At 37.4% G+C, this 14,796-nt stretch overlaps 1 protein-coding gene across 1 annotated transcript in view; it reads left to right on the plus strand.

Annotated features, from left to right (window-relative positions):
• Positions 1-14,796, plus strand: part of LOC107557760 (transcription factor COE2-like) — a 29,959-nt gene that overhangs the window by 7,155 nt on the left and 8,008 nt on the right. Inside the window, exons 6-13 of the mRNA XM_016241285.1 lie at positions 495-563; positions 8,898-8,979; positions 11,269-11,410; positions 11,643-11,773; positions 11,901-12,027; positions 12,913-13,001; positions 13,072-13,137; positions 13,896-14,073. Of these exons, the coding sequence (XP_016096771.1) occupies positions 495-563; positions 8,898-8,979; positions 11,269-11,410; positions 11,643-11,773; positions 11,901-12,027; positions 12,913-13,001; positions 13,072-13,137; positions 13,896-14,073 (884 nt within the window). The remainder of the gene's footprint in view (positions 1-494; positions 564-8,897; positions 8,980-11,268; positions 11,411-11,642; positions 11,774-11,900; positions 12,028-12,912; positions 13,002-13,071; positions 13,138-13,895; positions 14,074-14,796) is intronic.

Genomic DNA, 14,796 nt, shown 5'->3' on the forward strand with positions numbered 1-14,796 from the left:
GCGTGTGAGTGTGTGTGTGTGAGAGTGTGTGTGTGTGTGTGTGTGTGTGTGTGTACCTGTTTTTCTTTTCTGGTGGGGACTTAAACCTGAATACACACAGACTCATGGGGACTCGTGTCACAGTAGGGACCTAAATTGAGGTCCCCACGGGTAAACCTGCTAATAAATCACACAGAATGAAGTTTTTTGAAAATCTAAAAATGCAGAAAGTTTCCTGTGAGGGGTAGGTTTAGGGGTAGGGTTGGTGTAGGGCAATAGAATATACGGTCTGCACAGTAGAGAAACCATTACGCCTATGGAGAGTACCCACAAGGATAGCTGACCAGACTGTGTGTGTGTGTGTGTGTGTGTGTGTGTGCTTTAGAAGCAGCGATTGAGCTTGATCATTCACAATCAATGTGACAGATTGCTGGCCTGCCTTTTCTGAGTCTTAATTGTAGTGGTCTCATGGAGCAAGTTTTAATCATTCATTATCTTCTCTTTTTCATACCAAGTCGCTGCTGTGAGAAAAAAAGCTGCGGCAATCGTAATGAGACACCATCTGACCCTGTCATCATTGACAGGTAAGTCCGCTTATGAATCTTATGTGTTTAACTCAAACAGGAACGTGTTTGAATGAGTTATACTGTATATATACAGTATATATATATATATATATATAAACTTAAATGTCCCATGTAAGTGCTCTTGTGAATCACTCTGTCTCCCTCACCTTGACCAAGTCAAGTCAAGCGCTTTATACAGTACAGCTTGTGCCACAGCAGCTTTACAGTGGCAAACAGGAAAATAATGTTTCAAGAATGCAAACAAAATTCAATTCTGTTGTAAAGCATGCAGCTAAAAAGAGAACAATAGTACACAGTCAATATTTCAGTTAAAGTCAGTTGACTAGCCCAAGCTGTCCTTCAAAGATATAGATAATATAGTTTCCCTTATGTTCAGATCTGGCTTGATATCCTGTTCAAGCTAACATTGTTTATAAAGCGTCTCTGAGGATCTCAAGTCAAGAGTGGGAAAAATGGACTCTTGTGTCTTAGATTTTCCCAGAATTCCTTAGCACCACAGCTGTTTTTATAGTTTTCTCTCTCTCTCCTTCTGTCCTGTCTGTTCCTTCTCTGTCTTTAATTCTCCAAACATGGCCAGGCTTACCCAGAGTTTTTAATAAAATGAAGGCTTTAGACAGCCATGTTTGGTATTGACAGAGTTTTTTATTTTTATTTAATTAATTTATTTATTTTTGCGCTGTAGTTTATATATTGCCTCATTAGTGCATTATGATACTGTACTTCTCAGTTTTGGCAACACTAAACAAACCGTTCCCTGGATCTGTTTTATTTTTATTTATTTACTTTTATAATTTTTTTCCCCCCAGGGGGACAAAACATGTATTGAATACCATTTTTAAAATCATGAATGAGTAAAAAAAAAAGATGGAATTATGGATATTATGGAATATCAAAAAAAGATATTGTGGAATATGGAGTGATATGGCTTAATTGATAGCGTCATTCTGTAGATGAATTGGTTTCTCTTAGCTACAAAATAGCATTTGTTAAGAGATGTTTATATTTAATATATTATGAAATAGTCTGTTTGTTAGAAGATTTTCTAGAAAATAGCCTTTTCAGGACAAAATTCTACCTTATTTAGATTTTTTGGCTAGTTTTAATAACCGTCACACTCTCGTTTTTCTTCATTTTCTTTGCCACCTACAACCTTTCCCCCTAATATTGATATAATTAGTCAGCCTCATCAGGATCCCTCCCCAATGCATGTGGGAATTGTGATCCCAAAGCACCAACACCCCCGTCCTTTCTTAATCTGTGTCCGTTTTGTTTGGACCTGCTGCTCTGTCTGTCTGTCTGTCTGTCTCTCCACAACTAATCCAGTTATTAGCAGAAGGGGAGAGAATAGCTCTCAGCTGATCCTGAAGGAGGCTTTTGTCACATTATGTTCCCCACATCTTCCCTCGGCGAGTTTACAGCTGAGCTTTTTATCATTACATGTCCGTATGTTACATTGCATTCTAATCTCAGCACATTTTAACCTCTTTGTTTATGTTAGTTGGTTTATATAATTGCATGTCTTATTATGTGCTTGTGCATGTGCTAGAATTAAATAGATTGAAAGACCAATTTATTTAATCCAGCAATCCATGACTGATCAATAGCACCAGTGTGCTTCGGCCTCATGCTTTGATCCTGTAGATGAAAGCTGCTGATTTTAAAATGTCTCATGCAAATTGGCATTAACAATTGTAATGGCGTGTATGTGTGTACCACTGATCTATACTTGAGTGAAAACCAATCACGGACAGCTGTATAAGAAATATTTTTTTATTTTTTTATTTTTTTTTATTGTAAAATAGATTGGGTTAAGGTATGGGTTTAAGTTAGTTTATAATATTTATAATTAGCTGTAGAAGTCTATGCAATGTAACCATCCAGTTAAGTAAATGTGAATCTCCGTTGTTTTAGTGTTATGCAAAACAGGCCTAAAATGGATTAGGAAAAGTCTGTCAAAGTAGAAGCACTAATTATGCATGGGTTCATAAGTAAAGAACGATGACGAATGTTTCTAAAAGCTCTGGTATATCTAAGCTTCTCTTTTTACCTTTGTGGTAAATGTACGGCTGTATGGCTAACAGCTTGAGGCTCAGCAAGTCAGTACCACACAGGTTCAATAAATGCATGCATACGACCAGTGGGGGTGGAAAAAGAACTGTTGAAAAGAAAGAGAGAGTTGAAAGGGGATCAATCACACGCTGGGTTTTGTGGAAACAAACTTAATCAATATCATACAATCTTGTCAATAGGATAAGGCTACTACAAAAAGATAGATAAATAGATAGATAGATAGATAGATTTGGGGGAGAAAAAATCTGAGTAATAGGAATGGTACCATCTGTCCCCTCTCGCTTTGCTAATCAAACCCAGGGGAGTGCAAAACTATCGGATCAATAGAAAGACAATGAACTGATCCTGAAGGGAACCCAAGAGTAACAAATATAGGACAAGTGAAGGGAATGGCAGGAAATAAAACTCTTTAAACATATGCCCCGTAGCAAAAGTTGGCAGAATAGTTGGAATCAGATATTTGAAATAAAATAAACAGCCAACAGAAAAAAAAAAAATATATATATATTTTTTTTTAACCATAAACAGTTCCTTACAAAAGTATTCAAACCCCTTCATACTCATTTCCATGGCCAGAGTTTCAAACCCATTTTTTCTTCTTCACATTTTGTGTTGCAACCTGAAGCAAAAATGCTTTAAATAAAATTAGTTTTACACTCCATACCACATTATGGCAAAATAAAGAAAGAAAACAAGAAACATCACATTACATAAGTATTTGCACTTGAAATTCACATTATATAAGCTTTTGCTATGACTCTTGAAATTTAGGCCATTTTTCCGGATCATCTTTTGAGATTTAATGTTTCTAACCTTTGATCGAAGTCCATCTGCTTTAAATTCAATTGATTAGGCATGATTTGGAAAGGCGATTTCTGTCACTGCTGTGAGGAACAGTGCTGCCTGTGGTGCTAAAATATAATGTGCGTGGCTAATCCATAGCAAATGTGTACAAATGCAGACAGGAGTGTGAGGAGAGCGGGAGAGAGGAGCTGTGTTAGGGTGGAATGGGAGGAAGAAAATAGTAGAGAGACTGACAGGGCTCACAGCAGGCCTGCTGAGAAGCTGTCAATGGCCCTATCAACCCTGACCTGAGTCCTGACAGAGTCATCACCCACACACACATACACGCACGCACGCACGCCCACACACACACACACACACACACACACACACACACACGATTAGGCATGATTTGGAAAGGCGATTTCTGTCACTGCTGTGAGGAACAGTGCTGCCTGTGGTGCTAAAATATAATGTGCGTGGCTAATCCATAGCAAATGTGTACAAATGCAGACAGGAGTGTGAGGAGAGCGGGAGAGAGGAGCTGTGTTAGGGTGGAATGGGAGGAAGAAAATAGTAGAGAGACTGACAGGGCTCACAGCAGGCCTGCTGAGAAGCTGTCAATGGCCCTATCAACCCTGACCTGAGTCCTGACAGAGTCAACACACACACACACACACATACACGCACGCACGCCCACACACACACACACACACACACACATGAGTCTGCATTGTCTGGTCTCTCACAAATGCATGTCTATGAAGTAAACTAATTCAGGGCATCTGTCCTGATGAATATATCCTAAATACTGCAGTATGCACAGACAAGAGTGTATTTCTGTGGAGAAAGTGGGACGTCGAGGCATACAGAATTTAGCTTGGAGGATGAGATCTTCTGAATCTCCTCCAGATTGCTGGCAAGCAGACACACACACAAACAAACAGAGGGGCCAGGCTAGCACCAGGGGGCATCATTAACTCATTAGTGAAATTTAAGACAGTCAAGCACCAGTGCCTTCACACACACACACACACACACACACACACACACACACACACACACACACACACACACACACACACACACACACACACAGGCAGACATATATGTCCCTACACATGACAGCATATGTGGCGGAGGGCCAATTTCATCAGACTGACATTTATAATTAAAATATCTCAAGATAAGTGGATGGCAAGGCTGCCAATTAAGCATTTTCTGTAGTATCTGTGGGAAAAAATACAGTCGGTGTAAGTATTACCACCCCCCCCCCCCCCCCCCTTTTTAAAACTCACATCAAGCTGTTCAGTTTGAAACGTTCAGTAAAGTGAGTGCTGGCATCCTCCATTCAATCCCCTCCTTCAAACACACACACACACACACACAATTTGGAAACAGATGTTGTTTGTCAGATCCTATCATTACTGGCTAATTAAGCAGACATCTTTTCCTTCTTTTCTCCTATCTGTCACTCTTGTATTCATGCAGATTGCCATGCCTTTGTTTCCCCACAAAGATGAAGGCTTGTGCATAAATGTCATTTTTCATTTTCTGCAATGGTTAAATAAATCTGCGCTTACACAGACATACTCGGGGCAAGCGCTGAGCATTATAACAAATATATATGAAAAAATGTCCGAGACCACACTGGATTTTTTTAAATAAATAAAACGAATACAGTTATAGCTACGAAAGTACCATCTGTTTAAGTCAGTGTATGTTTGTACTGTACACTATCAATGGATTTCGCACCTTTCACTTCTGTGTTTACAGAAAATATGCATAAGCATTTACAGAAACAAAATGTGACATAAGAAAATGCAGTAGGGAGGAGAATAATAAATGAAAATGCTTAGCTAGGGGAAAATTGCTAGTTAACTAGTATTCTTTGAGACACTGTTTTTGAAGTGCTCAACTGCTCGTAGGACTGAAAAACAAAGAACATGTATGTGGTTAAATTAATGCAAAATAGATTCTGTGCAATTTCGAAGTAACTAATCAAATAAGCAAATTCGTGACATGACTATGTGAAGTCCTCGTCAGATTTCCTTGCTTCAGTTGCAACACAAAACTGGGAAAGCATGCATCATCAGGATCTTGTGGAGTCCATGCCAGCTCGAGTGCGCGCTGACAGCAGAAGAAATTAAATAATGCTGATTTTTATGCTTATGCTTACAGTATATTGTCATGCTGATAACATTGAAAAATGTAACAAAGAAACTTTACAAAATTGTAATAATATAAAATAGAAGCTCTCACGAGAATTCTTTGAGCAGATAGTGAAAAAAAAATCTTAAAAATAATCTTTTCAGAAAAGGCATGAGTCCATGTTGCTTGGTTGCTTTTGCTTTTCTTAGCTGTGGAAGCAAGTGTGAAAGGTCCTGGTGTGGTATGTGGTGATTTTTAGAGCCGCTATGTGTGCCCTGTTAGTGGGGTCAGAGGTTGGGAACGTGCCCTGTTAACCCCTCGACCAGTCTGGCCCCAAAGTCTGCCAAGGGATTCTGGGAGCCCGGAGTATTTATGAGCAGTCCTAGCTAACCTCTGCTACCCAAAACCCCTCAGAGGCTCCCCCACAACCCTCACCTATAACACACATTCAACACCAGATTTGACCCCTTTTTGTTGTTTGTTTGTTTTTTTGGATTGCATATTTGACGATGAATCCAATAGATACAGAAAGTGAATATCAGCACATCGTGATTGTAGGCAGTTCTGTAATGAACAAATGGTTCAACCTCTGTTGTTGTTGTGGGTTGAAGGTAATGTTGTTGTGATATAAACTGAAACTCTGTGTAGACAAGCGGCTGTTCTCACACACATGTGGCATTCAGTCGTTGATGTATTGCTGCTCAAACATTTCAGCATGTCAGTGATTCGATGCTGCACATCTGGTTTCCTAATTTTCCTCCCCCTCTCCCTCTGTCTCCTGACACTGTTGTGTTTTTGTAAGACGGAGCGGGACGGAGGTGAGATGGACAAGAGGAAATACTGATGAGTGATGGTTCTGAATCTGCTTCTCAGCCTTTGTTTCTGTCTGTGGTCAACAGGCTGTCCAGTAATGAATATTACTCACTATTCAAGTGTTAAATATCAAATATACTCAGTTTCTTCTAAAGTGTGACGGTACCAACTTCTAGCCATCACGATAACATTTCTTAGAGTTTCTTAGAATTCTCAAAGAAATGGCAAGATGATTCAAAATGATCAGAATTTAATGTTTGTAAATACCTACTCATTCATTAATGCATTTTCTTTACTATAGTAATAGTAATCAAAACTATGGCATATTTTATTTGGGATGTTTGGAATTCTTAATATTTTACAATAATATAATATATAATAATATAATATTTTACAATATTACTGTTTTTATTTTTGATCAAATATATATATATATATATATATATATATATATATATATATATATATATATATATATCTCTATATATATATATATATATATCTCGATAGATAGATAGATAGATGATAGATAGATAGATAGATAGACAGATAGATAGATTATAGATAGATAGATAGATAGATAGATAGATAGATAGATAGATAGATAGATAGATAGATAGATAGATAGATAGATAAATAGATAGATAGATAGATAGACAGATAGAGAGATAGATAGATAGATAGATAGATAGATAGATAGATAGATAGATAGATAGATAGATAGATCTATTCATCATCCAAATATTTATTTATGGAACAATTTCACATAATCTACCTATATGTCATTGAAGAAGAGTTGTTGTTTTTTATAAAACTTTTTTTTTTTTAATGAAAAGCTGTAGCATTTACAATTTTCCCAGTGAATTTTGATTTTTTTAATCAATTTAGTTCCAAATATGTATCACTGGTCCACTGTGAAGACCTTACTCTAGTTAACCTAAATATCACAACAGTGCAGAACTTACAGTGTTATTATTAAACTTTTCCTCACGACACAACAGAGACAGAAGGGTGTTGTGCTGAAGTTGCAAGGTTTTCCAGGAGTCCTAATTAATTATGCAAGATGGGTGTAATTATGATGCAGTGAATGGATCCATGGCAGAAGGTGCGAGGCAGTGAGGCTTAGAGATTTGCATGCTAAGTGAGTGGGGGAGTGACTAATGCATGTTAATGCCGCGTGGCCGATGTGCTTTCATTTGCCTGCTTGCAGCTGTGCTCTATGATTTCATTAAGGGCTCAAATGTTTATCATGTAGTTAACGTGAAAAGATTGGCACGTGGAGCTTGGGTCGGGCATGAAACGCCACACAAAACCTTGACAAGTGTGTTGTGAGATACTCTGAGAGAGAGACAGCGGTTCAGATGCAGTGTTTATGGAGAGTCCTTTGTTAAAAAGTACAGTTTAAAAGTACAACTACAGCCAATTAATTGGTCGTCTTGGTTCAGTTTATGAAACTGTATCCAGAATTTTTTTTTCTTCAGGTTCTTTACAGCAAAACTGCTGGAGCATTATTGCTTTTTGTATATTGGGGTTATTCCTTATTAAAACAGCTATTAATATGTGACCATGTTTTTGCATCTAAATCTAATTTTATTAATCCCAGTTATGGAATGAATTACTGTTATGGCTATCTAGTAACAGTTAAACACAGTTTTGAAGCACAAGAGGTCAGCCTTGCTGATTCGATATGAAATGACAATTTGACATGCATTCGAAATGCAAGAAGTACTGAGAAACTATACTTAAGGCAAAGGATGGGTTCTGTGTCAAAAAAGTATCCAGGCAGCAACAAAAGATTGTTTATTAAGATATAGATCTGTGTCATGATGATCTGTGAAATATGTAGGCCTACTTTAGTTGAATTCAAAGTTTAAATAAAGTTAAATCATGACAACTCTCGGAAGATTTTAGCATGGTGATGGATATGACGATATTAATGTATTTGGTCTTGGCGGAATAGATCTGCCATGCTGCTGCTGCTGTTGCTTACTGCTGTATTTGTAGATTTTTGCTGCTGCTGCTGCTGCAAGCAAGTACAGGAACTTGCTACTGCCAATGCATAAGCCAATACGGTGCTGTGAGTATTTAAGACATACTGCTGCTGCACAAATAGCATATAAAATAACCCCGCAGATCTATACAGGTGGAGCTGGGGGAGGTGGAGGGTTTCAGAGGAACTCTGAAAACGTGCTGCAATGCTCAAGCGAATGCTAATCAGCCATTTAAATGTATGTGAACAACGTGAACCAATCAGCTTGTGACAAGTCATTTAATGCTAAGAATATCATCAGTTACATTAAGGACCCATCAGCCTGCGCCATCTAGAGTAAACGTTTGTTCAGACTCATGCACGCACCTTCCAACAATTTCATTGAAACATATGGGAAGTGTTTTCTCCTCCGTTTTAAAAGTAGATAGACGTGTTTGTTTGTGATAGACGAAATGAAGCAGGCCATTCCTTCCTTGAATAAAACCTATGTGGCTTGTCTGTTTCTTTGTGTGTGTTTCCCACAGATTTTTCTTGAAGTTTTTCCTAAAGTGCAATCAAAATTGTCTGAAGACAGCAGGGAACCCCCGAGACATGAGAAGATTTCAGGTATCGATCATGCATATGCAAAGAAAACGATTTCAATGCATAAGCCAATACGGTGCTGTGAGTATTTAAGACATACTGCTGCTGCACAAATAGCATATAAAATAACCCCGCAGATCTATACAGGTGGAGCTGGGGGAGGTGGAGGGTTTCAGAGGAACTCTGAAAACGTGCTGCAATGCTCAAGCGAATGCTAATCAGCCATTTAAATGTATGTGAACAACGTGAACCAATCAGCTTGTGACAAGTCATTTAATGCTAAGAATATCATCAGTTACATTAAGGACCCATCAGCCTGCGCCATCTAGAGTAAACGTTTGTTCAGACTCATGCACGCACCTTCCAACAATTTCATTGAAACATATGGGAAGTGTTTTCTCCTCCGTTTTAAAAGTAGATAGACGTGTTTGTTTGTGATAGACGAAATGAAGCAGGCCATTCCTTCCTTGAATAAAACCTATGTGGCTTGTCTGTTTCTTTGTGTGTGTTTCCCACAGATTTTTCTTGAAGTTTTTCCTAAAGTGCAATCAAAATTGTCTGAAGACAGCAGGGAACCCCCGAGACATGAGAAGATTTCAGGTATCGATCATGCATATGCAAAGAAAACGATTTCGCAAAATGCAGAGATGTTGTAGAAACCACAGACTTTATTCCTTTTTGCTGAGGAAGAAAACAAATCTTTGTTTTATTTCCAGTAAAACACACAAACATCCTTAAAACAGTGTATCCTTTGTCTTTTAAATATTGAACAAGACAAAACAACTGTATATTCAAGACACTGAACAAATTTAATATTGTATGCAATTTCTTAAGGATTTTTTTTTTTTACTGCAAAACAAGACAAATACTCTAAATATTAAGAATAGGTTTTGTTTGCAGTTTAGTGGTAGCTTTTCTCATGTATTTCTGGTAACATATACAGAAGGTCTTCTGGGGCCGATTGTGTCTCCATGTAGTTTTAGACGATTAGACGAACAGAGTGTGTGATTTATATTAAGTGTTTAAATACAATATCACATAAGAGAGCGGGAGTGATCAGAATAAAATAAAAAGCTGAAGAATCATCAGGAAATCAGCCAAGGTGCTTCAGGAAGTTGAGTGATGGGCTCCAGATGGGAAAGGTCAGGCTCTGTGACCCAGGAAGTGCTCACTGGGGACCCTCCTGCTCTACTTACTCCCTCTTGTCTTTCACTACTGGAGCAACTATTTGACATTTCCTCCCTCACTCTTAATTTCCATGCTGTCCTTCCTTATTAATTGTTGTGCATTTATTTACATATGGACTGTAATTGAGTGTGACATTTCTACTTTTGGAGCATCTTCGCAGCATCCCTCGTTTCTATCCCACATTTCTATGTGTTGTGTCTTTAGCTCTGCAGTCTTTTGCACATGTGAGCACTGATATTCTCAGTTGCATCATATTATATTAAGTAACTTTGTTCATCTCTGATTTTTTATATTAACTATAACTTTGGTTTCTCTTTGAAACAACACCCAATTGAATCCACATCAGTATGTGGTTTGAAACTCACTTAAAACAGTATTTTTGGAAAGAGTTTGAAAGGCCACATTGGATGTCAAGTAGGTTTTTAATAATGGGCATACATGATGTGATAGAAGAAAAAGAAGAAAAAGAGAAGGCACAAATCAGGTGGAAAGATGGGAAAAAGAGTGAGAGTGTAAATGAGATTATTAGGAAAAGAATAAATGTGACCCTGGAGCACAAAACCAGTCATAAGTGTCAATTTTTCAAAACTGAGATGTATGCATCATCTTAAAGCTGAATAAATAATATTTCCATTGATGTATGGTTTGTTAGGATCGGACAATATTTGAAAATCTGGAATCTGAGGGTGCAAAAAAATCTAAATATTGAGAAAATCATCTTTAAAGTTGTTCAAATGAAGTTCTTAGCAATGCATATTACTAATCAAAAATTAAGTTTTGATATATTTACGGTAGGAGATTTACTAAATATCTTCATGGAACATGATCTTTACTTAATATCCTAATGATTTTTGGCATAAAAGAGAAATGTATAATTGTGACCCATACAATGTATTGTTGGCTATTGCTACAAATATCCCCCAGCGACTCAACACTGCTTTTGTGCTGCAGGGTCACAATTGATTCAACCAGAGCTATAAAACTGTGAATTTTAAATCAGCAGCAGTAGAAGTTTCTAAAGATGACACTGCAAGGATATCGTTTAAGGAGTTTTTAAAGCACTATGTGAATCTCCTCCTTCAAACTCTTTTTGTTATCAATAAATCTTTCTTTGCATTCCAATAGGTGGTTCTGTCCACTACAGTCAGTGTGGACGGTCCCGTCCTAGCCATTTCTGACAACATGTTTGTGCACAACAACTCCAAACACGGACGCCGCTCTCGTAGAACGGATTCGAACGAGACGGTGGAGACTTGCATGGAATATGGTGAGATTCACAAGTAATGGCATTGAAATGACATTAAAAAAAGAAGAGGTTTGCATTAATCCACAATTATATACAAGGGGAGGAAGGTTTTAACCATGAAGCTGGAAAATGAGCTTGTTCTCTTGAAAGAGTAGAATAGCTCTGTGGTCACTGAGGGATGCTTCTTAGACCCCGAGTAATAATTTCGTGCATCTTTAATGCCATTTTCATTTTTGTCATTTCTCCACTACAGCTACTCCCTGTATCAAAGCCATCAGCCCCAGTGAAGGCTGGACTACAGGCGGGGCTATGGTGATTGTGATCGGGGAAAACTTCTTCGACGGTCTGCAGGTGGTGTTCGGGAGCATGCTAGTGTGGAGCGAGGTATGCATTGGTAGAGTATATCGAAGCAAGCTTTGACTTGCAATAAGGAAAGCTTTTGTAATATTTTAAGTTTGAGTACCAACAGTCTGTAACAATTAACCTTCAGAGCTTGTTGTTATTCCTGCAGTTAATCACTCCTCATGCAATCCGAGTTCAAACTCCTCCTCGACACATTCCAGGGATTGTAGAAGTCACACTGTCTTACAAATCTAAGCAGTTCTGTAAAGGAGCTCTGGGCCGCTTCATTTATACAGGTGAACACAAACCCAGACAAAGTGTGTATTATTAAACTAGTTCCTCTCCATGTTTAATGTCCCATGTTCAGTTTGTAGACTGACTTCTTCAAGAGTGGAAGAATTGTGGCTCTTTGCCGCTTTCAGAACACCAAACATTGCAATGTTTGTCATCTTCTGGCTCATCCGATAGAAGTTTGGAGTTTGGCTGAACAATGCAAAATGGTAGAGAGTTTGGAAGAACTTTTTGGAAACCCTGGAGCACAAAACCAGTCATAAGGGTCAATTTTTCGAAATTGAGATTTATGCATCATATGAAAGCTGAATAAATAAGCTTTCCATTGATGTATGGTTTGTTAGGAGAGAACAATATTTACCCGAGATGCAACTATTTGAAAATCTGGAATCTGAGGGTGCAAAAAAATCAAAATATTGAGAAAATCATCTTTAAAGTTGTTCAAATGAAGTTCTTAGCAATGCATATTACTAATCAAACATTAAGTTTTGATATATTTACGGTAGGAGATTTACTAAATATCTTCATGGAACATGATCTTTACTTAATATCCTAATGATTTTTGGCATAAAAGAGAAATGTATAATTGTGACCCATACAATGTATTGTTGGCTATTGCTACAAATATCCCCCAGCGACTCAACACTGCTTTTGTGCTGCAGGGACACATATTTCAAATTCTGTTTGGTGCCACTAGTGAAGAAGACATACTTCATCTTTAACAATTTGTGTACACAAGACTAATATTAATACTGAGGACTAGAGTGTTTCCGTTTCCTGACCTGATTCCGTTTTATGAACTACATACAATGGGATTTATGCAGACAGTGGGATATGTAGAGGGATGTTATAAAGACAAATGGATTCTCACTTATTATGATTATCTCTAGCGCTGAATGAGCCAACTATTGACTACGGCTTCCAGAGACTTCAAAAGCTGATTCCTCGACATCCTGGTGACCCCGAAAAACTGGCAAAGGTTAGTAAATGCTGCTACATGCATATAACCGTTAATAAATTTTTTACTACATTGATTTTCTCTGTCTTAGGAAATGTTACTTAAAAGAGCAGCAGACGTTGTTGAATCACTCTATGGAAATACCAACAGCAATCAGGTAACCACTGAAGTGCAGTAGATATAGAATACCGTCTGTGGCATGGGAAGCAAATATTGTATGCGTTAAACATACAATGGAGTCCAAATGTCTCAGATGCTTTTATTTAACGCATTCATTTTTTCGTTCATTTCATAAGACATTATCAGCACCGCAGTTTGGGTAATAACTGAACTAAACAACTTCTGAAAACATGAATTCCATGATTTGTTTTTAAATTTAGTTTCACAAGTTTTCCTTGATGATCTCCAGATGAATATTATTCAACAAAGTAAAAAAAATATTCCATAGTGCATAATTTGTGCTTCAGTGGAAGCAAAGAAATTTGGTCAATGAAACAAATTAGCTTATTTGTAAGTTTATAGCTACATGTTTCCAGTTCAAACAACATATATTTAATTACTTAAAGGGATAGTGCACTCAAAAATGAAAATTCTGTCATCATTTGCTGACCCTCAAGTTGTTCTAAACGTGTGTGAGTTTCTTTATTCTTTTGATTATAAAAGAAGATATTTGGAAGAATGTTGATAACCAAACAGTTCATGGTAGCCATTGACTTTCAATACTATAGAAGTCTATGGCTACCGTCAACTGCTTGGTTACCAACATTCTTCAAAATATCTTCTTTCGTTTATCAACTTGAGGGTGAGGAAATGATGTTCATTTTTAGGTAAACTATCCCTTTAACATGAGTCATATCACCCAATAGTTTTTCCTGCCGTGCATCAAAACGTTTCTTTGATATTGTGTTGGTGCAGGACATGTTGCTGAAACGGGCTGCAGATATAGCCGAGGCTTTGTACAGCGTGCCACGACCTCACAGTCAGCTGCAGGCCATGCCGAGTTCCCCGGTCCATGGCAGCGTCATGGGCCTCAGCTCTTATCCCACACAGCTGACTGTAAGCATTGGAGAACCTGGGCAAACCAGCAGCCAAGGTTAGGACCCTCAGACAAGTACCCTACGATTCAGAAGTTGTTGTCTTATTCAGTGTTATAGATAACTGTGGATGCACAATCTCATCTCAACACATTTATTAGAATGGTTATGCTTGGCTTTTCATATGAACACCAACCTTTGTGAGATTGATTCCATTTGAACAGTTTTAAGAGTTGAATGTTTTTTTTTTAAATAGTAATAATAGTAGTGCATCAACAAATCAAGTACTTGAATAAAAGCACAGATACCATAATAAAGAAATAATACATTTTACTCAAGTAAGCGCAAAAGAACTTGGTTCTTTATAATGTGGAGGGGTGTTGTAAGTAAGTTTTGCAAAATAAAAATACTCTCAAATAAAATGACTTCAGTACAATAACAAAGTTGAAATACGATCAGTCACCCTTGGATTATAATAATCCTTGAATTTATGTTATGCTGAATTTTAAAGGTTTATATTGTAACCTCCAGAATAGAAGCAGAGGTTATGTTGCTGTGTTCTTATTTAATTGTTAGAAATAACTGAGATATTATCAAACATCTTAATTATTTACCATAACCTATTGAATGATAATACATTAATACATAGGTTTATACAATTAATCTGAATTCATAGTCAGAATTTATGCTATGACATCCCTTTAATTAATTAAAAATATATGAATAAATGATATCAGATTTAACGTTTAGATGATTTCCAATCTCGAATAATTTAGCTTTTT

This window comes from Sinocyclocheilus grahami, unplaced genomic scaffold (assembly GCF_001515645.1).
Source record: "Sinocyclocheilus grahami isolate Dianchi unplaced genomic scaffold, SAMN03320097.WGS_v1.1 scaffold618.1, whole genome shotgun sequence".
Taxonomy (NCBI): Eukaryota; Metazoa; Chordata; class Actinopteri; order Cypriniformes; family Cyprinidae; genus Sinocyclocheilus; species Sinocyclocheilus grahami.